The sequence below is a fragment of the Neltuma alba genome, unplaced genomic scaffold (assembly GCF_004799145.2).
Source record: "Neltuma alba isolate B1F8T4 unplaced genomic scaffold, ASM479914v2 tig00003289_pilon, whole genome shotgun sequence".
Lineage (NCBI taxonomy): Eukaryota > Viridiplantae > Streptophyta > Magnoliopsida > Fabales > Fabaceae > Neltuma > Neltuma alba.
In genome coordinates this window covers 1-21058 of record NW_021633223.1, presented here as the reverse complement: position 1 = coordinate 21058, position 21058 = coordinate 1, and the positions used below count along the sequence as shown (strand labels likewise).

Sequence of the window (21058 nt, the reverse complement as noted above, 5' to 3'; positions counted from 1 at the left end):
GAAAGAAAAAGGGGGAGATTGGTTGTTGTGGACAGTTGCTTTATGGGCGGCTAATTGGTATTGCTAACCTAAACTCCAACTAATCCACTACTTGGCATTATTCCGCTTTTTCGTATTCTTCGCTCTCAAGTCAGAGACCGGAGAAAATGGACAGCGCGGTAATGCTTTTTGTGGTCAAAATTCAACTTATTTAAAAATTAATACGAGGACAGTTGAAACGATGATGGATAATTTGGCACTGCTAAGCCGCCAGCTTTACTCGGTATTGAGTGCACAGGCGCCTTTGCGCTTGCGCCAGCGTCAGGGTAATTTCAGAAAAAATTATAATAAAATCCAGAATTAAATAATTTTTTTAAAAAAGTTGTTAAATTATTCTAAAGTTTCCAAAAGCTTGCAAGAGATTTTATTTATTTAATTATCAAATTATCTTTTTTTATTATGCATTGAAAGAGTAATCATTAACAACTTAATGTGAAATAATTAACAATTATCATTACAAGTATTAACAACATATTTTTCAACACATCACAAAAATAAAACTCATAAGTTATCAATATGTCACAATAATTATTAATTGTTATACCTTAGATTGTAAACACCTGTACTTTCAGTTATCAATACATACTTTAAAAAATAAAAAACAAAAACAAGCTGATAATTAGACAAATAGAATTTCTTATAATGAAATACTTCCTCCATTTCTTATTATAAGAGACGAATAACCGAATTACGTTGATAAAAAAAAAAGTTAAAATTAGTTAAGAACAATCAATGTGTAAAAAGTATAATTTTTTTTTCCAAAAATGCCCTCATTAATAAGAGAAAGAGCATGAGAGAGAATAATGGTAAATTATTAAAAGAAAGAGAAATGGGAAGGAGAGAGTGTGTGAGCTGGAGACAATAAATATAGATAAAATAGAAAATCAATACAAAAAAGTAGAGACAACTTTTAAGTGTCTCTTATATATAAGAACATACCATAAGTATCAAATGTCTTTTATAATAAAGAACGGAGGGAGTATTTTAATACTTCAGATTAATTTAATAATTTTAAAAGTTTTTTTTGTACTTAATTTTTGGACGAGACCTTATTGTAATTTTTCCATAATTCCATGCATGCGTCAGCAAACTGACAAGACCAGGAATATACTATCAGTCCCCCACGCCACGACTCATACGTTAATCTCCTTTGCCAAGGTTACGACCTAACGACTCTGTTTCTGCCTATGAAGTATATCAGTTTATAAACACAGTACACGAGCTCCTTTTGAATTTTCACAGGCGACGACCAAAACCAAAAAAAGAAATCATTTCAGAGTTGCCATACGGACACAGTCCTAAGGCGCTTGCCAAAAATTGCACGGAGCTTTGATTAGGGGGGTCACTTGTACGCTGAAAGGAAAGGATGAGTAACTAATTCTGTTATGCTACTAGTATGGTAATCCTAAAGCATATGATTACAATGAAATGTTACTCCCACACACTACAACTTGAATTTAACGGTTCTCACAACATTTTTCCTCGAATTACAGTAATTTTGAAGAGAGACGTCATTAACAGTACCAAGACCAGACAGTTTAACGCCATAAGAAGCCAGGCGATTGATATCCCGCGGAATGGGAGACTGCCAAAGGCCATCCCACCAACCTGGAGGAAGAAGTGGAGTGAAGGCGCATTGGTTGGCCTGGCTACGACAACTCAAAGGACCAGCAAATCTGTTCCACACGTGACCCCAGCCGATCTGATTCTTCAGACCCGCCGTTAACAAATTGCTCTGGAAACTGCTAAAAAATGCAAAATTTGACGTAGTCGTATTATCCCCTGAAAGAAACAATTATCAGATGCTTCATCCTTCAGCAGAATGTGACATACAGGCTTATGTATGCATGCATGTCTATGTATATGTAAGGAAATGAGAGGGGAAGTACCCAGGTTGCGCGTTGCAGCCAGTGCAGCAACTAATTGAGCATAGGTAGTCCCAACACGCCGGTGAGCTCCAGAAACAACAGCATATTTTGCACGAGATGCAAGGAAAAAGTCCACAAAAGCAACCCATCGAGGTGCTGAACCCCAGTCCTTCACTCTAAAATCTGATTTCAGAAATTCTTTATGTATATTCCCCCGGAAATGTTCATAGTTGAAATGAAGAACCTGGGTAGCAGAGATTAATAAGCGTCAAAAGCACCTATCTTCGTCGTGTTTTGTGTTTGGAAAAGGCCAGAGTGCCTTTTTTGACCCTGAAGTTTTGGATGAGTTCTAATATCGCCCTAAATGTTTTATTTGATTACTGTTGTTTGGAAAAGGCTATAGTGCACTTCATCCAAAAACAAAAATAAATTAAGTAAATAAAACATTGAGGCCAAACCAAAATTCGAACTTAAATGAGGAAAGTGTACTTTGCCCGATGGGTCAACGGTAGACATTAGACAGTGAAAAAGTAAATAATCAGAAGATGGGGAATCTATGAAGGACTTAGACAATGTTGGGAGATGGGGTTCAGTAGAGTAGAGGTAAAAAAATGACGCGAAAGTAGTGGTGGATGGAATCCTTTAAGTTTCATGAAATGAGGTGCAACCTGTGCTGATATCAGAGATACGAGAACTACTGAAAAGCGAATGGATGGTGAAAATCAGGCATGTCTTCAGAGAAGCCAATGGAGTGGCAGATCGACTAGCAGAAGTGGGATTGAACCAGGAACAACGAAAAATCACATGGACAAACCCCCCAATAGAAGCCTGGGAGACCCTACACCAGGATAGTATTGAACGGGGAAGCATCCGTAGAGTCAGTCTAAATTAGTTTGTTTGTGTCTTCTTGTACTTCACCCAAAAAAAAAAGAAGCAAATAATCAAGCAAATCATTATTCAACATATGAAATTAGCCCCAAGGAAAACAACATATTTTCTGTTTTAAGCATCACTGACTAGTGGCAGGAGAAAGAATATTTCATCCATACATTCCATGCTCCAGAGACACGTACACACTAACATACTAAGCACACAATAAGAATCAAGAGATCACCTCTGCAAATTCACTTATGTTGCGAATCATACTTTTAACAACAGAAGGCGTATCAGACACCAAAACCACCTTTGGCCTTAACCTTAGATTTTGATTTCGAATGGCCTTTTTAATGCACCGTAATGCTGCTTGTACAGCTCTCACAGACCTGAATCAGAGGGTGCAAGAATCACGATCAATTAATTAAAGCCACAACTAAGAAAAGGTTGCGATACTTCATGAATCTTGTGTTAACTATGCATCATGCACATTAATGAAGAATCAAATATATTCCTCCACAGCATTCAGGGGGGTACAAATGTGATGTATAAATTGTAATTAACATAAGGTTAGATAGGTACATGTGTAAGCCAGTTAGACGGTAGTTATAATGAAATAGCCGTTAGAGGCTAGTGGTTAGAAGCCTTTATAAGGAGGTGCGATTGTAATTAGGGGCTTTTGTTTTGAGTAATATCCAATGCAACATTAGCTACCTCTCTCGTTCTTTCTGTCTCTCTCTCTTCTCCCTCTCTCTCTTCACTAGTATTCATCGTAATAGATCCCATTCAATAAAATTAATTAATGTGTACCTTGCATTACCTGTTCATAAACATTCGCATATGTATTGAAATGTCAGGATCCTCCCTGCCATCAATAACCCAATTAACAGCTGCTTCAACATCTTTGGAAGGTGATATGAGAACTCTCATTAGCTCCCCAAATACATTAGGACGTGATCCTAGAACTAGTGGATCACCAAATAAATCAGAAGCAGCAGTTCTCATCTCATGGTGAATATTTTTCAAGAAAAATTGTGCTGCCACAGCATCTGTAGTTCCTTGCAACCTACAACATAACGCTATTAGTTATTTGACAAAGCTTGAGAAATAGATACGCAGAGATAGCATTCTCACTATACCATATAATAGGTTGCTTCCATTTCTTCCAATTGCCACAAAGAACATTAGTTTGAGCCGGCTTTTCAAAATCATCTGTTCTCATAATAAGATGCCTCCCATATTTGCTTTCACAACTATTTTGTCTCCACAGGTGCTTGATTTCTTTCATCGTAAAGGTAAAGTTGGGATAAGAAATATAATCCCCGAAAGGATATTTACCTCTGAAACATAGAAGAGAGCTAATATAAGATAATGGGAAGACAAGTGCACTTGATTATAACATACTCTTTTGCATGGTTAAAGTCGTTTGACAAATCCATCAATGACAGAGAAAAATAGGATTTGACATTTCAGCGGCCATAAAAATTGCAATATGTCAAAACTTCATTAACCTAGGCTGTTATTGTATCTGCATGATGTTTTAGGTACGAGAAACATTTAAAAAAGTTAATGCAGACAGAAGAACCATAGCAATTGAACACTCAAAATGGAACTATCAACCAGCTCTCAGCAAGAAACCAAAACGTGCGAGTATGTAAATGTCCAAATTGCATAAAACTAAGTTTTTATTTGTAACTGCACAATATTTCTGGACAAGATATTCATAAAAGCTAAAATAGATATAAGATCATTAGTAACTGAAAGCTCTAAAAGAAAATGTTCATCAGAAAACAGGTTGTCAGCAAGAAAGCAACGTTGAGTTCTTGAATTGAAAAAGAAAGGCTTGAGGGGGAACCAATATGCCTGGTTTGGCCAATGATAAGGGACCGGTTTAACATCACACTCAGTGCCGCGGCAGTTAAGACCTTGTACATTTCATTCCCAAAACCTGCCTCTGAGGTCTTACCCAGAACAAACCCATGACTACAAAATTGCTCTGGGGGTAGATCCCTGATTCTTGACGCCCCTGAAACAAAATAAATCAACGTCATCTTCTGATTTCACAACAACTCTCCAAAATAACAATATTGCTACTTTTCAGATGTTTATGCCTCCAATGCCACCGGAAGGTACATGGACAAAATAAGCTTAATTGCACTTTCATTCCCTCTACCTCACTCAAGAGAACAATTTTCTCTATCTTGCTTCAATTAGAGCTAATTTTCCCCTTTTCTATATTTATTAGTCCTTCAGATGTTTATGCCTCCAATGCCACAGGAAGGCACATGGACAAAATAAGCTTAATTGCACTTTCATTCCCTCTACCTCACTCAAGAGAGCAATTTTCTCTATCTTGCTTCAGTTAGAGCTAATTTGCCTCTTTTCTATATTTATTAGTCCTTCTAGCGTTAAGGTTATATTATATTTCCATTTATTGTAATAAGGCAAGTTAAATAATTAGGGGAGAAAGATTGTATCAGTAGAAATAAGCTATAAAATTGAAATAATAAATAAATCTGAGGAATAACATTGCTCGAATTGACGCTAAAGAGGCTGAATTGGTCACTCAAGTAAGTTGGATGGATTGAAAGTGTTGAGTAAATTAGATGGACAGAAGCATAAGTAGGTCAATACACTCGAAACAGAAATAGTGATTTCTGTATATGACTGGGAAGACTCCCAGGTCACTACTATAGTCCTAGTTATGACACATAAACCCGCAACGACAACAACCTTCTTGATAAAGAATCTTGCAAACGGAATATGCTAATGTCAGTAAATGGTTAAGTTCCCAATATATCTATCAAAGCGTGCTAACGCACTAACTCCAGATATTCGAAATTGACAAAGCTTTGCGCAGTTTGTTAAATTGTTCTCGCTACTCGCTCTCCAAATGCCACTGCTCCTAACACAACTATGCTTCATAAGAGAAATGAGCTACCTAAAGATGTAAACATCACATGCATCCTGCTAATCGTCCTGGATATCTAAGGGCCTAGTAAGAGCCACCAAATTTACAAACAAAGCAGAAATAACCGGAAGTAGTCAAAGTACCATTCACAATAAAATGATTTTCGATAATTCTTCTCACTCTCAGATTTTCTTTCCAATCAACGCTTCTGAAATCGTGCCCCATCTCTTCCACCGTGGCGCATGATTTCTCTACCCTGTTCCCTAAGCGCTCAGAGGCCACCACAATGCCGCCATCAATACTTGAGACTTTTGAGTCTCCAAGCCCAACTTGTACGGGGAAATCGACCACAATAGGAGGATCCAACGGTCTAAGCGCAAGCGTCAGCAGGCCAAAACCAGCAACCAATGCGCATAAAAAAAGAAATGGTTGCAGTAACATTTGCCCCCGTCTAACTCCACCATATCTCACTTTCTCTCTGTCTCTCATCCTTCCTAACTTCATTTTCGTCTACTATTGAACGCTTGGAAGTCAGCTTCTACAATTGAACTGGATCTCAACTAACAACACTGACGCCGGCTGAGGCGTATCCCTTTCGGTTATCTTCCTGCGGTTGCGTGAGCCTGTGAGCATATATTCTCCGCGCTATCTTTTTTTTTTTTTTGGGTCGGCTCCGCGCTGTCTTTGTTTGCTCGGCAACAAAAGGTGAAACAGACCTGGCATGTTTTGTAATTTATCCGCGCTATCTTTGTTATATATTTTCCAGTCTTGTATGGAGGCCTGGCTTAATCTAAAACCTGTTAAAAAAACTGTTTTTAAAAAATTTAAATTACAGTTATATATCTTTTAAAAAAGTGAACATAATAATTAATTTTTTAGTTTTGTCTTTTATTTAAATTTTAGTATTACAAATACTATTTTAAATCTTAATTACAATTTACAAGAATATTATTAAAAATTAGTTATAATTGTATGTTAAAATTTAAAACAAGACTATATTTAAGTACACACAAAAATTAAAATTAAGACAAATAAATAAAAAAAACTATTAATTTTACAACGAATAAAAAAGTATCATAATTTAATTAACATAACACATAAGTTAATTAATTTATCATTCTTAGAACAAATTTTTTTTCCTATTTTATTTATATTTTTTAAGATTTAAAGACCACATTATTTATTGATTTTATTATTTTAAATTATATTTTTTTCTTCACATGTCGACTAAATTTCAAAATCTAAAGAATGATTAAACTATTAACTATATATTAAAATTAAAAAATAAATTAAAAGAACACATTAATAATAATATTATTAACTAATTTTTTTATATATTATAATTATAAATTTTTAAGAACCTCAGACTAGCCTAACAGGCTTAATCGGCCATGTAGAGAGCCTATGTTAGATCTGTTTAGTTAAACAAGCTTTTAAACAGGCTTGAATTTATCTCTTTTAAAAAACAAGTCAGGCCAAATGTAGGTCGTTCTTAATGGACTCTCTGTTCTGTTTTCACCCTTATCATCTTGCCCGAACTGAACCTTACTGTTTTTACCCGGACCTAAACTGATTTTTGTGGGTGGCGCGCATTGCACACTGAACACCGATATAAAAGGGCTAAAATATGTTAGCGGGGAACCAGAAAACGACGTTAACTTGAGAAAAATAGGGTCAACGGTCAACCCTCGCCTTAACAGAATTTGCATCTTTGTATCTATCTCTCGCGGGAGCTCAAACACAAGATTCTGTCCGTTCGTTTCCCTTGCCCTTCTCGTACAGAAGTGCCCCCTAACAAGGGGAAAAACCAACAACGACCATTTCCATCCCATCCCCTGAAAATACAATCATACCAAGAAAACTAAAAAGGGAAAAAACAAAAAAAACAAAAAGAAAAAGAAAAACTGTTAATTCCTCTCTGTTTCCGAAGATCTCATTTTGGAGCGATTCTCCTATACCTTCACAGCCATTATGGAGAAGAACCTTGCTGAATCAGGCAGTTTCGCTCGCATAGACGAGAAGAAGAAGGAAGGCGAGACACCACGTGCGCCTTTACCAGATTCCGGAGAGACCGATGCCAAAGAGGTTGAAGCAAAAACGGATGATGAGGCAAAGCCACCTGCTGCAGATGCAGAGATCAGCGAGCCCGTTGAGAAGGAGGAGGAAGATGCTCCCATTGAGGTTGCAGAATCCCCACCTCCCAGCCTCGAGAAGGTTTCAGAAGATATCGATCAATATCTTGAGACACTCACCAAGAATGCAGACGTTGAAGAAGCTTCTTTAGAGATCCCTGATTTCATTGACAAGTTCTTGGAGCTTGTTGAAGAGAAAATCGCCGTGTACGACTCGGGTGGAGTTAAAGGCAAATGGGGTGAGGTTGCAGAGGAATATTCGTCACTATTTGGAGCTCTGCATCAGGTTTCCAAATTAATGAAACTGCTGAGCCAGTCTCAATCCTCCTCGGAAGAGATCAGTAAAAGAAAGGATGCGTTGGTCAATCACATCGGTACGCTTCAGCACCGAGCGATGTCGTATTTCGAGGAAGAGTTCCGATTTCTTATGGAAGAATCTCGAAATCCGGGTGAATCCAACCCCTGTGGTCATGACCCGAAAGGGAAGCAAGTGGAACAAGACCAGTCCTCTGATCCGGAATCCATCGAGTTGGAGCCCGAGTTTCCGAGTTACCCCGATGAGACCATTGCGAAATTGAAACAGATAGCGAAAGTGATGAAATCAGGTGGTTACCAATACGAAAGCGGCCAGATTTATTTGGTTTGCAGGAGGTGCACATTTGAAGAGAACTTGAACAAAATAGGATTCGAGAAAATGAGCATCGATGAGATTCTGAAAGTACAATGGAAAATATTGGAGAGAGATATTCCAGCTTGGATCAAAACCTTCAAGGATTCCGCCACCGTCTATTTGTCCGGCGAACGGAAGCTGGCAGAGTCGGTGTTCGAAGAAGATCCGTCGCTAGCAGTGAGCCTATACAGCGATCTCTCTCGGTGCATTGTCCTACAGCTTCTCAACTTCGCGGAAGGGGTGGCCATGACGAAGCGAGCGGCAGAGAAGCTATTCAAAAACATTGACATGTACGAGACCTTGCGTGATGCAGTCCCCATTTTCGAGGAACTGTTACCGGAAGCGGTTGCGAACGAGCTCAAGACGGAGGCGACCTTAACGAAATGCAGACTTGGCGAGAACGTGATCAGCACATTCGGTGATCTAGAAATTGCCATCAAGACAGATGCCGAGAAAACTTTGGTTCCTGGCGGTGCGGTCCATCCATTGACTCGCTACTTCATGAACTACCTTCCATTCGCATGCGAGTACAAGGACACGTTAGAGCAAGTGTTCAAGGAGCACTCGAAGATTGAACGCGCCGACTCGACAAGTAGGCCCCGCTACGAAGGGGAAGGGAATTCTCAACAGAATGTTAACGCCAACAATTCCGGCACGGAGAATGAATCGCCGTTTGCGGCGCAGGTGACTAGGTTGATGTCTCATCTGGACACAAATCTGGAAGGGAAGGCGAAGCTGTACAGGGACGTGGCCTTGAGCTGCATCTTCATGATGAACAATGGTAGGTACATACTCCAAAAGATCAAAGGGTCAAAAGAGATGTACAGCTTGATGGGAGAGACATGGTGTCGGAAGAGGTCGTCGTATCTGAGGACGTACCATAAGAATTATCAGAGAGAGACATGGAGTAAGATTCTAAATTGCCTGAGCCCCGAGGGCTTGAGCGTGCACGGGAAGGTGCAGAAGCCAGTGCTCAAAGAGAGGTTCAAGAGCTTCAACGCAATATTCGATGAGATACACAAAACGCAGAGCACGTGGATTGTGAACGACGAGCAGCTTCAATCGGAGCTGAGGGTGTCCATAACAGCGGTGGTGATTCCGGCGTACAGAGCATTCTTGGGGAGGTTTTCTCAGATTTTGGACCCAGGAAGACAAACAGAGAAGTACATAAAATATCAGGCTGATGATATAGAAACCTTAATCGACGAGCTTTTTGATGGAAATAATGCAGCTAGAAGAAGACCATGATCAGACCAAAATTTAAACCCAAAAAAAAAAAAAATTAAAAGCGAAGAAGGGTTCAATCTGCACGGAGGCCGTAGAAAGGGCCATGCACGTGCATTAGAGTTCGTGTGCTGTGCTCGGTCGTGTCTCGAGCTAGAGCGACACTATGTATCCACTTCCTTTCTTCTCTGATCTTTTCTTTTCTTTTCTTTTTTCGTCCCTCCTAAAAGGTGTTTCGATTGAGTTAATTAATTTTCATTCTTTGTTATTATATATGTTTAATGTCAATTTGGTACAGAATTTTTTCTGATAACTATGACGTAACTAATTAGTTTCAGTACATCATCACCTGATTGATATGCCTATATCTGTATATTCGGTATCAATCTAAAATAATCATCACACGCCCTGATCATATGTGTATATACTGCCTCTCTGGTCCTTAATATAAGAGTCAGTTTAGTATTTAATTTGATATTAAATGTGAGATTTTAATCCATTATATTTCTTATATTTATTTATTTTTTTTAAAATAGTTTTTGTAGTAGTTTCATATATTAAAAGTTTGTGATTATCATTGATATATATGATTAGTAAGAGTATTTTAGAAAATACGATATCTACTTGTTGCAGATAACTAACTTAATTAATTCTTTTAATTATTTAATTAGTTAGCTAATTTATGTATTAAGAATTTCTTTTTTTTCTTGTTGATCAGAATGTACAAATGATGTTCATAAAGAATCTCGTCTAATGCTCGGGGGAAAAAGGTTTTAACAAACTGCCTCGCGTCCGTGCGTTCAGATTGGGGGAGCAAATTAATGACGACATCTGAAATGGATTTTTTGGTCAACATCTGAAATGGATTAATGCACAGCGTTTTTACTAGACAGGTCATAGGAGTCACGGGACTCGCATCAAAACCATTATTCTTCTTTTCTGTGAAAAACGACCGCTATGTGGAGACAATTTTAAATGCGGAGAGCCAGAAACCTTAAAATTTACGATTGAGTAGCGTCGTGATAAGGATGTTGACCAGCAAACTTGGGATGAAAGCTGAAAATTTCAGTTATATGCAACTCCTATTATTAATTCTTAACATAAAGTATTTAATTTGGCTCTAAATACAAGAATCTGGTCTAATTTATGTTTTATATTCATCAATGTTTTTAATATAGTTCTTGTAGTAGTTATATATGTTAAAAATTAGATGGTAGTTCTAGCTAATACACATAATTAGTACTCCTTCCGTTCCTTATTATAAGAGACAAATAACCGAAATACGTTGATAAAAAAAACAGTTAAAATTAGTTAAGAACAATTAATGTGTAAAAAGTATAATTTTTTTTCCAAAAATACCCTCATTAATAAGGAGAGAGAGCATAAGAGAGAATAATTAAATTATTAAAAGAAAGAGAAGTGAGAGGAAGAAAGAATGTGAGTTGGAGATAATAAATATGGGTAAAATAGTAAATCAACACAAAAAATGAGAGACAACTTGTAAGTGTCTCTTATATATAGGAACATGCTATAAGCATCAAATGTCTCTTATAATAAGGAACGGAGGGAGTAATAAAGATATTTTTAAAAAGACATATAATAAATATTTACTATACATAACTAACTTAACTAATTTTTATTAATTTATTTAAATTCATCAACTAATTCTAATATTAAAAATAAGGGGTAGCAAGAAGACAAACTATTGAAATTATTTCATGTCCCAGGCTTGGCCCTGACCACCAGATTTAGAAACGTGGAAGTTAGATATTATCAATAGGTGACTTTCCAATTTTTGGTCCATTAGCTCAAAATTAAAGGACCTCACTTTTTATATTTAAAATGATTGATATGCCCCTTGGTCTGTAACTGCGGTCTTTTCAATCGTTTTTTTGGAAAATAAAGTTTAATTCCTTAAAATACAATCATAAATCTTTCAAAATAACAATCCCGCTGACCGGGAAAAAAAAAAATTCCATCCGGACAACAATTACGTATTTGTTTTTAAGGCATTAATTTCAATGTAGTAAAATCTAAGAAAATTGAGCCTTCGGATGTAAACTAATCTGGCATTTTTAATGTGCGAGTTCTATAAACTTTGCATGAGATTTGAATTGCTAGCTGTTTGCGAGAAAAGATGCCATGCACTCTTTATATATTTAACTAATTACTCCTCTAATCTTATTTATAAGACAGAAATTTTTTTAATTTTATTTATAAATTATCTCATTTGATTTTTAAATAAATATATTATTTTGTTATTTATTTATTATAGTGTAGAATTATAGGAAGTTTTTTTAAGGTTTATGTATTAAATAAGAGCAAAATTAAGATGTTACTGTATTTTAAGAAAGAGCTAATGCATTTTAAAATATAATTAATTTCTAGTTACAGATATTTGAATTATTTAGCCGTGTTTGGTATGAGTTGGACTAAACAGTTCGGACTTTGATTTGATTTAATTTAATTTAATTTAATACTCTTGTATTGCCATAGATGGATAAAGATAATCGCTGGTAACCAAAAAAAAAAAAAGAAGGAAGATAGGTAAAGATAATAGAATTAGAAACACGGAATTGGGGCGGGGCCGTGAACCTCGGGGGTAAACTGGGGAACCAGGGCAAGAGGACTACCCTCCTGCACTGTAATCCTGAGACATGGGCAGAGAAGGCTAACTAAACCAGAAACAACCCGTTGTTGTTGAGCTTAGAACTGCAAGACTTTCCTTACCAGTTAACACAAAGGGGCATACCTCAGAATTCAAATGTTTGGAGGGCAGTTTTCGATACGCGCTTCCTATAACGAAGCCTTCACCTTCAAAATTGAGTTTCTCCCTCTTTTTCACATCCTCCATGACCCTAATTACTGACCCCTGCCAAATCACAGGCCGTTAATTTTTCGTATATCTTCACCCGCATTCGTGGTTACAGCTATGTACGTACCTCTCTGTTTCTCTGATTTTCTTTATTCTTATTCTTTTTTTTTTCTTTTTTGCCCCTAAATATTTTCTGCAATTGTTTTTCTCTCCTCCGATGTTCCCTTATCCTGTTTCTTCACTTATCTGCATTTGTTACCTCTATTTGAGGGATTCTTATTCTGAAGGCTTGTTTTCCCGCTTTAGAAAAAATAATTCTCCTGGAAAATTATCATTTTTATATGTTTTCTGTTTTGACTGTGCTTGCTTTTGGGCGATTCTTCCCTTCGCACCCCAGTGTAGTTTTTTTTTTTTTTTGGTGAGGTAAATTTGTTGAATAGAATTTTACATAATTGTGGAGAAGTTTAGTGGCGGTCTATGTTGATTGTGAAGGCATTTATCTGCTCACATCTAATTTAGTTAGTCATTTTAGTGGGGTTTACATTCATATACTTCGAGGTGACCAACCTACAGGATGCACTATCATAGATTGCTGTATGATGCAGTCTTCAATGCGATGATTGAGAAATCACCTCTTTCAAAGGAAGTTTAGTTATGTGGTCTAGATTGGGCTGATCCTCATCATGCCTTATGCATATGAGAATCTACTGTGATTCTCCTTTGCTCTATTATTTATCTTCCCTCCGAGGGCTTAAGTATCTTCATTTTCTCTTACTAGAATGTTCTTAGGTTGTGGTTTACTCCAAGGTCTTGAGTAAACCACAACCTAAGTGAGCATGTATCTATGTGCATATGCATAAGTGCTTGCGTTGTGTATCGGCATCTTCTATGTGCTTCTCTCTCGGAAAATTCTAGGTATATGGTTGCAGAAAATTCAGTCATTGCTGCCCTCCCATCTTAAGATCTTTATAAAATTAATTTTTTCTGCTTGTTCATCTGTGCCAGCTCCAATCAGAAAGATGGGTAGCACATTCAATCCACATATTTTAGTGGAAAAGCTGACGAAGCTAAATAACTCACAGACGAGCATAGAGAGTATCCTTTGAGAATTATGTGTGGATTATGATTCCTTTTACCTTTTATTTTCAATTTAAATCACTTAAGTGGTTTTTTTTTCTGTTTCCAACAATTGACAAGGTGAGTGGGTTACCCTCCCCACAACCCCCCACCCCCACACACACCCACACAACACACACACACTGTTGTTGCAATGTGGCTTTTGTGGTTTACTTTGGTTGGAACATTAGCATTCTAATTGTGCCAGTTATGAAATCAATTCTCAAAGCTCCCTCCTTTCCTTTCCTTGCTTAACTGTGAATTTGTGATGCTTTATATATATGACTGTTATGAGAACTACTTTTTATCAACTTCCATATTCAATGGCGAATGGTGGCTTCATGACTGTTATTTCCCTCTTAACCATATCATTGAATAGCAAAGTTTTGGTACACTCTGTCTTTGTGTGTCTGTGTGTGTGCGCGCATGTGCGCGGGCGTGTGCGGGTGCTTGGCGCGTGTGCGTGCATGGCCTGCGTGCGGTGTGAGTGTGTGCGCGCGCGCGCGCTCCTCATCTCAATTTAAATTAAGCATTATAGTTACCAAGGCTTTATATATAGCCCATGTGGTAAGTCCCTGTAATTCAATAAGACTAATTTAAGCTTCTGATCTAAATAAAATTTTATTTCATGTAGATATGTACCAAATAGACATGCATTTATGTGGGTTCTTTTCGCCTTTTTACTAGTATATTTTATTCCATACAAGTTGCCATCCTTAATTAGACTCAGCTTTGTCACATTGGTGCATCTTTCATATGAATAAAGCCAAACAAGTAGTTGAAACATGGGACAGGCAATTTCATTGTTCTCCTCGTGAGCAGAGACTGGCATTTCTATATCTTGCAAATGATATTTTGCAAAACAGTAGGCGGAAGGGTTCAGAATTTGTTGGTGAATTCTGGAAGGTTCTTCCAAATGCTATTCGAGATATGGTTGAAAATGGAGATGAGTTTGGAAGAAATGCTGCACTCCGACTGGTAAGTTACTAACCAATAGACGTTTTTCCCTTTTGGCCTTTCCTTAAATTCTGTATGCTATCTCGACCTTCTCTGTTGTTTGCATAAGTCTGCTTCTGCTAAAGCATTAGGAAGCAAAAGTCATGGGAGAATGATGAATCAAGCAAAAATGGAAAATAAGTAATATGGGCTGGTCGATGGGATACCCAAAGATAGTGGTTCTCTCACCTAAACAACTTGCTTTTGGGATATGGTTTTCTTACCCTGCATAGGTGCCTCCTATTAAAATGCACGAATTATGGCACCCATGGCATGTTTCAAAAATCGGGATTTAGTAGTGAAATCTCAATGTTTTTGTTTCATGTTTGTATATGTCAATAGTAAAATAAGTTACATGAAACATTGACATGGAATTTGTTGATTGCTGAATTGCAATTTTTTTTCTTTGATGCAGATAGCTATCTGGGAAGAGAGAAAAGTTTTTGGTTCCCGTGGTCAAATTCTTAAGGAAGAGTTTGTTGGAAGACATTTGGAAAATAGTGCTCGCAATGGGAAGCCTATGAACTTGAAATTGGTAATAGTTTTATGAACATGACTGTGAATCAGCCGCCTTGAAGGCTTTCTACATGTTGGTTCCAACTCTAAGCCCTTTTACATTCTTGTGACAGAGGCCATCTGCTGGGAATGCACTGGAGAAAATAATTTCAGGTTATCATGTTATTTATGGAGGGCAGACAGACGAAGATATTGTACTTAGCAAATGCAGGAATACCATTAGCTGTCTGGAGAAAGTGGATAAGGAAGTTGGCCATGATAATTCAGGTATGTCAACTTTATAACTTTTTCTGTTTGTAGTTTGTAGGAAATGTGATTTATGCCTGGAATTATTTATATTTGGGCAAGCATAACATGTTCCTAATTTTTAATCAATATATTCTGTAGTTGTATCAAAAGTTTTTTTCCCCCCTACTTAGGTGCTCAACTCAGCAGCATATAAATGTGAATTATGAATATTTACGTAGATTTAAATCAAACTAGGTAATTCGTCGTGATCTTACCTCTTTCTTCCATCACCATGGCTTCCTATTGAGTTTTCACATTTCAAGAGATAATAAGATGAAAGAAACAAGCTGAACAGAATTTCAAATTATTGATTTTCTTGTCGTTGTCATGACTGCATTAGCTTAAATGGATATCCGATTTCAAGTTTATATTAAATTACCTATTTATCTTATGCATTTAGTGAATGCAGTGCCATGTTGAGTCAGTCACACGCGCGTGCGCGCACGCAAACACAATATTGGGATGGTCCAAAAATTAATATTGTGTTTGGTTGGGTTGGAATTCTTTTTCTTGTGTTTTTTTTTTTTTGGGTATAAGGGTTGGAATTCTTTTTTATTGCATTTTATTGGATTTCTTGTTCTGTTCACTAATTTTGGTAGGACAATTACCTGGATCGGCAGTGATGGATGAGCTCCAGGGACATAATGCTGCACTGAGGGACTGCATCGAGCAATTGACAGCAATAGAATCATCGAGGGCCAGCCTTGTGTCTCACCTGAGAGAAGCTCTCCAGGATCAGGTTCTATTTTAAGATTGCTTATTTCTATAAAGGTACAAACCTTTGACAGTTTGTAATTCTTACATGGTTTTTCTTCCAGGAACTTAAGCTGGATCAACTCCGAAGCCAGATTCAGGTATGGGATTTATCCAAATTCACTGATTTATTTTGAGTCCTCTTGCTCTTTTCAATGAAATGTCAGCTGGGGATTAAAGGAGAGGGCCTACTTTTCATTAATGTCTTCTTTATATGCGAGAACTTTGTGACTTGAAAGGGCATCTTATTATGCACTTGTTTGAGTATTTTATTTTTAACATTTCAGGCTGCTCGTGTTCAGTCAGAACAGGCAGGCAATACCTGCCGACAGTTACTAAACAACAGTGATACTCTATTAGCAGCTGAGCAAAGTTCAAAAGAAAGTCAAACCTCCACAGCGCCTCCAGGCTTTATTCCAAAAGATAGGGAACAATCAGCTCCATTAATCTACACACAGCAAGTATCTTTCCCTCAAAAACCTGGACACATTGATGAAGACCCACGCAAGTCTGCTGCTGCTGCAGTGGCGGCAAAGCTAACTGCTTCTACATCATCTGCCCAGATGCTGTCTTATGTGCTATCCTCCCTGGCATCAGAGGGGGTCATTGGCAGTTCCATGAGCGAGTCTTCTGGTAATTATCATTCCGAGAAGAGGGTCAAACTGGAGAATGACCAGCCATCTTATATACCATCCCAGAATCCTTCACAACAACCTATTCCTCCCCTTCCACATCCCGACCCTGTTCAACACAGTGTGTCTATGATCAATCAGCATTCTTCTTCTAGTGAACCACCGCCTCTACCCTCGTCATCACCACCGCCATTGCCACCACCTCCACCAATGCCACAATATCCAATGCCACAGTTCACGCAGGCTGCTGGCAATGTCGCATATAGCTACAGCATGGCACAGCAACCATCAACGGCAGCTTTCCCAGCTTTGGGGGCTTCCCTGAATAGTGTTTCTCCCTTCACACCTGCTCCAGTGACTAATTACCAGGGTTTCCAAGGTTCAGATGGAAGTTATTATAACCAGCCATCATCAATGCCAATGGCTCCAATTTCTCGGCAATAAATTACTGATCCTTGCTGTTATGGAATCTGATCCATGCTATGATCAGATTTGCACATATTAAATGTTTTCCTAACCTGGTTATTTGTTAATTCCTGTTCACTTTAGGGAGTTCAAAAAAAAAAATTCATTTTAGATGTTAAAACTGAGAATCCTTCAGTGGTTGTAGTAAGTTCCCTGATATTAGTGCTTTAGGGTTTAGAGGTTTACTGGTGGAGGGTTGCGAGAATGCAGATGCTGGCAATAATCAATGACTGGAAGCTACTCATCTGTCAAGCTGGTTTTTGTGTTTCCAAATGATCTTCTCTGAGCCTCCGACCCCTGTGGATAGCAGTTGTATGTACAGATCAGTGTTATGTATTAGTAATTTATGGATTTGAATGTGCGCTAGAGCCAGAACTGAGTAATAGAGCCCGAGTAATTATCAGTATATTAGTAGCATGATAAGTTGTACTTCAGTTCTGAGGCATATTTTTCTTGTCTTGCATTGATTAGTCAAACATGAGTGAACTTATTCATGGAAATTAGAGTTCCTGGGATTTAGAGAAGTAAAACAAGTATATAATAAAGTGACCTTCGCAGTTAAGCTGTTTGGAATAAAATACTTGATATATGCGAATAGTCACATTCTGTTTTATGTTAACTTGGTTGTTTTGTTGCTATGCTAGTGAAGATTGTGTCTGTGATTACAAGCTTAGATTGGTAACTAGGGCTGGTCTGGTTTGGCAGCGTAGTGATTTCTGCGGTGTTGCCAAGTGCTGAAATCTAGCTCCAAATTATGTGATTCTGCTTGGGTCTAATTTTGAGACTAGGTTGGAAGTAACAGAAATTATTCGGACTTCGCATCAATACCTTTACAGTTAAGGACAATTGATTGCAGAATATCACATAGCATAATCTCATAGCAGTATGTAAAGTAATTAGATGGTGGGGTTTTGTATATTACATGAAGCTTTATATAAGCGATATTGCTTATGATTCATGAATGATGTGGTTTTTTTTTTTAAATAAGTTTAGATATATATATACACACACGTTTGTGAATTTGTGTCTACATTTAGTGCGCGCGCGGATTTATTGTAAGCAAATTATGCAGAGGATTTATGTTAAAGCACTGATGCACGGATCAATATATTCATGTCTTCTTTTCACGTCCGCTTTGTCTCACCGTATACTTTTAGTTTGTTGTGAATTCTTATTTTTGCATACCCAGAAAAAAAAAAACAAAAGAATTCTTATTTTCTTGGGGGCTCGTGAATTTTTTGACCCACCCTCATCCCCATTCAGAAATCGAGGGTGAGATCTTTTAATTTAATGGGTGTTGTTTGGTGTAAAACAAAATTATGTTTTTAAAAGTATTTTTATAGTATAAAATAAATATGGAGGATTTTGTCTTGATTTATGAAAAAATACTTCTAAGAAGTGTTTTTGGGTTATCCAAACACCTCTTAAATGAACTCTTTTTTTTCCCTCCAAAAAAAAAAGAAATATCCTTCTATTCGAAGTACTATTTGGGCACTAAATATGGACACCTTCTAGTGAGAATTTGAACTTTAATTCATGTTGTGAGGAATTGCTTTTTCTGTAAGATCCAACTCTTGTTGCTGTAAGCAACTTAATTTTAGAAAGCATGTTTGGACAATTTCTTACTGTTTAGAGCAGTTTTTGGCCCATTTAACTTATGGCCGAAAGCTGCTTAAATTGAGCGACTGATAAAAACATCCCAGATCCTACTTTTATCTTTTCAACCATGCCTAATAACTTGGAGAGAGAAAGAATGTGGGACCGGGAACGCTTTGCTTGTTTTTATCCATATTTATAGGGTCACTTCTTTATGTTATCAATGTGGTATGGAATTAACACTGTACATTTCAGTTTTTTTCTTTCTTTTTTTTAAAGGTATGACATTTTGTACATATGATACATATTTAATAAAATTCATCTTCAGTTGTTTTACAATTAAATTTATTATTTCAATTATAATTTAAACAACTCTACTTTTACAAATTAGCTTATTTGGAAATAGTTAGGTTTCACCTTTAAGAATTTTTACTACTCTCTAGAAGCGATAAATAACTAACTGTGGATAACAAAAATTAATTAAAATTAATTAAAAGGTTATAAATATATTTTAGATTTTAAATGTGCTCTTATAATAAATGAGAAAAAGTAAAAAGGAAAATGTATGGAAAAATATAACTAGAGAATATAACAAAAGAGAGATAATAAATTATTTACATATATTATTTAATATCACGTCCTTTTTATCATTTTATAACATAACTTTTTAATAATAATCCAAAAAACTCCACTTATAAACTGACTTGTTTATAAAAATCAATCCAAATATAAACTATATTATCCAATTTAATTTTTATTTAATCTATTTTTTAAAAAGTTAAATTAAAAATAAATGCTTTTTCTACGGTCAATCCAACAACCAGGCACATTGATGATTGGGCTGATCAGAGAGGGGTCTGTCAATGTTCCCGATATACAGAGGAGGACTGAATTGCGTGTAAATCTATGGAGTATGAATAATAGAGATGGGCGAAATTCTGGGACGTAGAGGCCACTTGGTCTGAAGAGCATATCGAGCAAAATCCTAAAAAGGAATGTATGTGAAGAGTCAGCAGGAGAAGGGCTTAACCATGCATATGCATTTTGTAAGCAGAAGGCTGTTTAGAAAGCCACAAAAAAGGTTTAGTGGAGATGCAAGTGTGACCAACACTTTTTTTAATCTAAAGTCAGGGCAAGCCTCCCCACTTTCTTCCTCGCAAGTACTGCTCAGCTCCAGAATCCTTGGTAACCCCTCATCTCACAAAAGCTGCTTTTGTGGTTGATTATACTACGATCCAACTCAACACCTCCCCTTTTGTAAATATGTGCTGGATCCATCCATTTTTATCATTGCATGAGCAGGCATGCATCCGTTCTTTGCTGCTGGAGGAGAATGTTTTAGCAATTAACCATGGATTTGATTCTTTTAGTTCCTTACAAAACTGGCATTATCATGCCCACCCCACCCCGCAGTGATCATTTCTTCTAAAATGACACAGCGTGGAGACACTAAGTGAGACAAAAGCACCGTCAGATCGCGATACCGATGCACTCTTCTTTCCATAGATCGACTCGCTTTAAGGTTCAAAATTGCATTTATAAAATTCTTAAAAAGCTAAGCGTGTTACGTTCCTAAATATGAAAGAATAATATCGAGAGGTGACATATGGACACAGCCTTGGATACTGAAGCCCCCTTCGACACTCTCTCTGAGGCGTTTATTTTAATGGAGAAGGAGGGTATGATCTGGTGTGGTGTTGGGTGGGTGGTGTCACTGTTGAAAGTGATAAGGACAATGGCAAAAGGACAGAGAGAATCAGAGAAATGTAATGGTGATGAGAGATGATGAGGGAGAAATACTTAAAAAAAATGGGGAAGAGGAAAAAGCGGTCAACGTTGGAGTAACGTCAGCTGGGGGTTAGCATGGGTTAAGGAACAAAAGCTGAGAAAAGCCGTCATGTCTGCGTGTGTGTGCTTTTAACGGCTGAACCAGAGTTTGATTGTTGATAAGTATAAAAAGATGGGCTTCCATACTTTTGTGATTTTCTCAAGCCTTTATTTTTTCATAAAAAGATGGGTTTGCGTCAGACTTTTTTTTCCCATGAATCTTCCCCCTCATGACACCATTATTCCTTTTCGTATTGGTGTGTTTACTCCCTCTCTCTCCTCTCTCTCTAATGTCCATCTCTCATTTTTCTGTCTCTTTCTTTGTGTTTGTTTGTGT

The 21058-nt window shown here is 37.2% G+C and overlaps 3 protein-coding genes across 4 annotated transcripts; 2 read left to right on the top strand and 1 right to left on the bottom strand.

The window, feature by feature from the left end:
- Positions 1 to 1335: 1335 nt before the first annotated feature.
- On the bottom strand, positions 1336 to 6360 carry LOC114741145 (uncharacterized). Its single transcript, XM_028929399.1, has 7 exons — positions 5835 to 6360; positions 4644 to 4806; positions 3920 to 4120; positions 3601 to 3846; positions 3022 to 3169; positions 1929 to 2151; positions 1336 to 1821 (listed from the first exon to the last, which is right to left on the bottom strand). The coding sequence occupies exons 1-7, from the start codon at positions 6193 to 6195 to the stop codon at positions 1484 to 1486; spliced, it is 1680 nt and encodes a 559-aa protein (XP_028785232.1). The 5' UTR covers positions 6196 to 6360; the 3' UTR covers positions 1336 to 1483.
- Positions 6361 to 7662: 1302 nt separating this feature from the next.
- On the top strand, positions 7663 to 9741 carry LOC114741147 (exocyst complex component EXO70B1-like). The gene has a single exon (XM_028929400.1). It carries the CDS (start codon positions 7663 to 7665, stop codon positions 9739 to 9741), a length of 2079 nt encoding a protein of 692 aa, XP_028785233.1.
- A 2589-nt stretch (positions 9742 to 12330) lies between these two features.
- LOC114741143 (UPF0400 protein C337.03) lies at positions 12331 to 17731 on the top strand. Of its 2 annotated transcripts, none has more exons than XM_028929397.1 (8): positions 12331 to 12651; positions 13538 to 13627; positions 14379 to 14626; positions 15060 to 15179; positions 15274 to 15427; positions 16069 to 16187; positions 16267 to 16302; positions 16489 to 17731. In XM_028929397.1, exons 2-8 carry the CDS (start codon positions 13552 to 13554, stop codon positions 17275 to 17277), a joined length of 1542 nt encoding a protein of 513 aa, XP_028785230.1. In that variant the 5' UTR covers positions 12331 to 12651; positions 13538 to 13551; the 3' UTR covers positions 17278 to 17731. The 2 variants fall into 2 exon arrangements, with proteins under 2 accessions (XP_028785230.1, XP_028785229.1); XM_028929396.1 differs by having other exon boundaries at positions 16048 to 16187.
- Positions 17732 to 21058: the final 3327 nt, after the last annotated feature.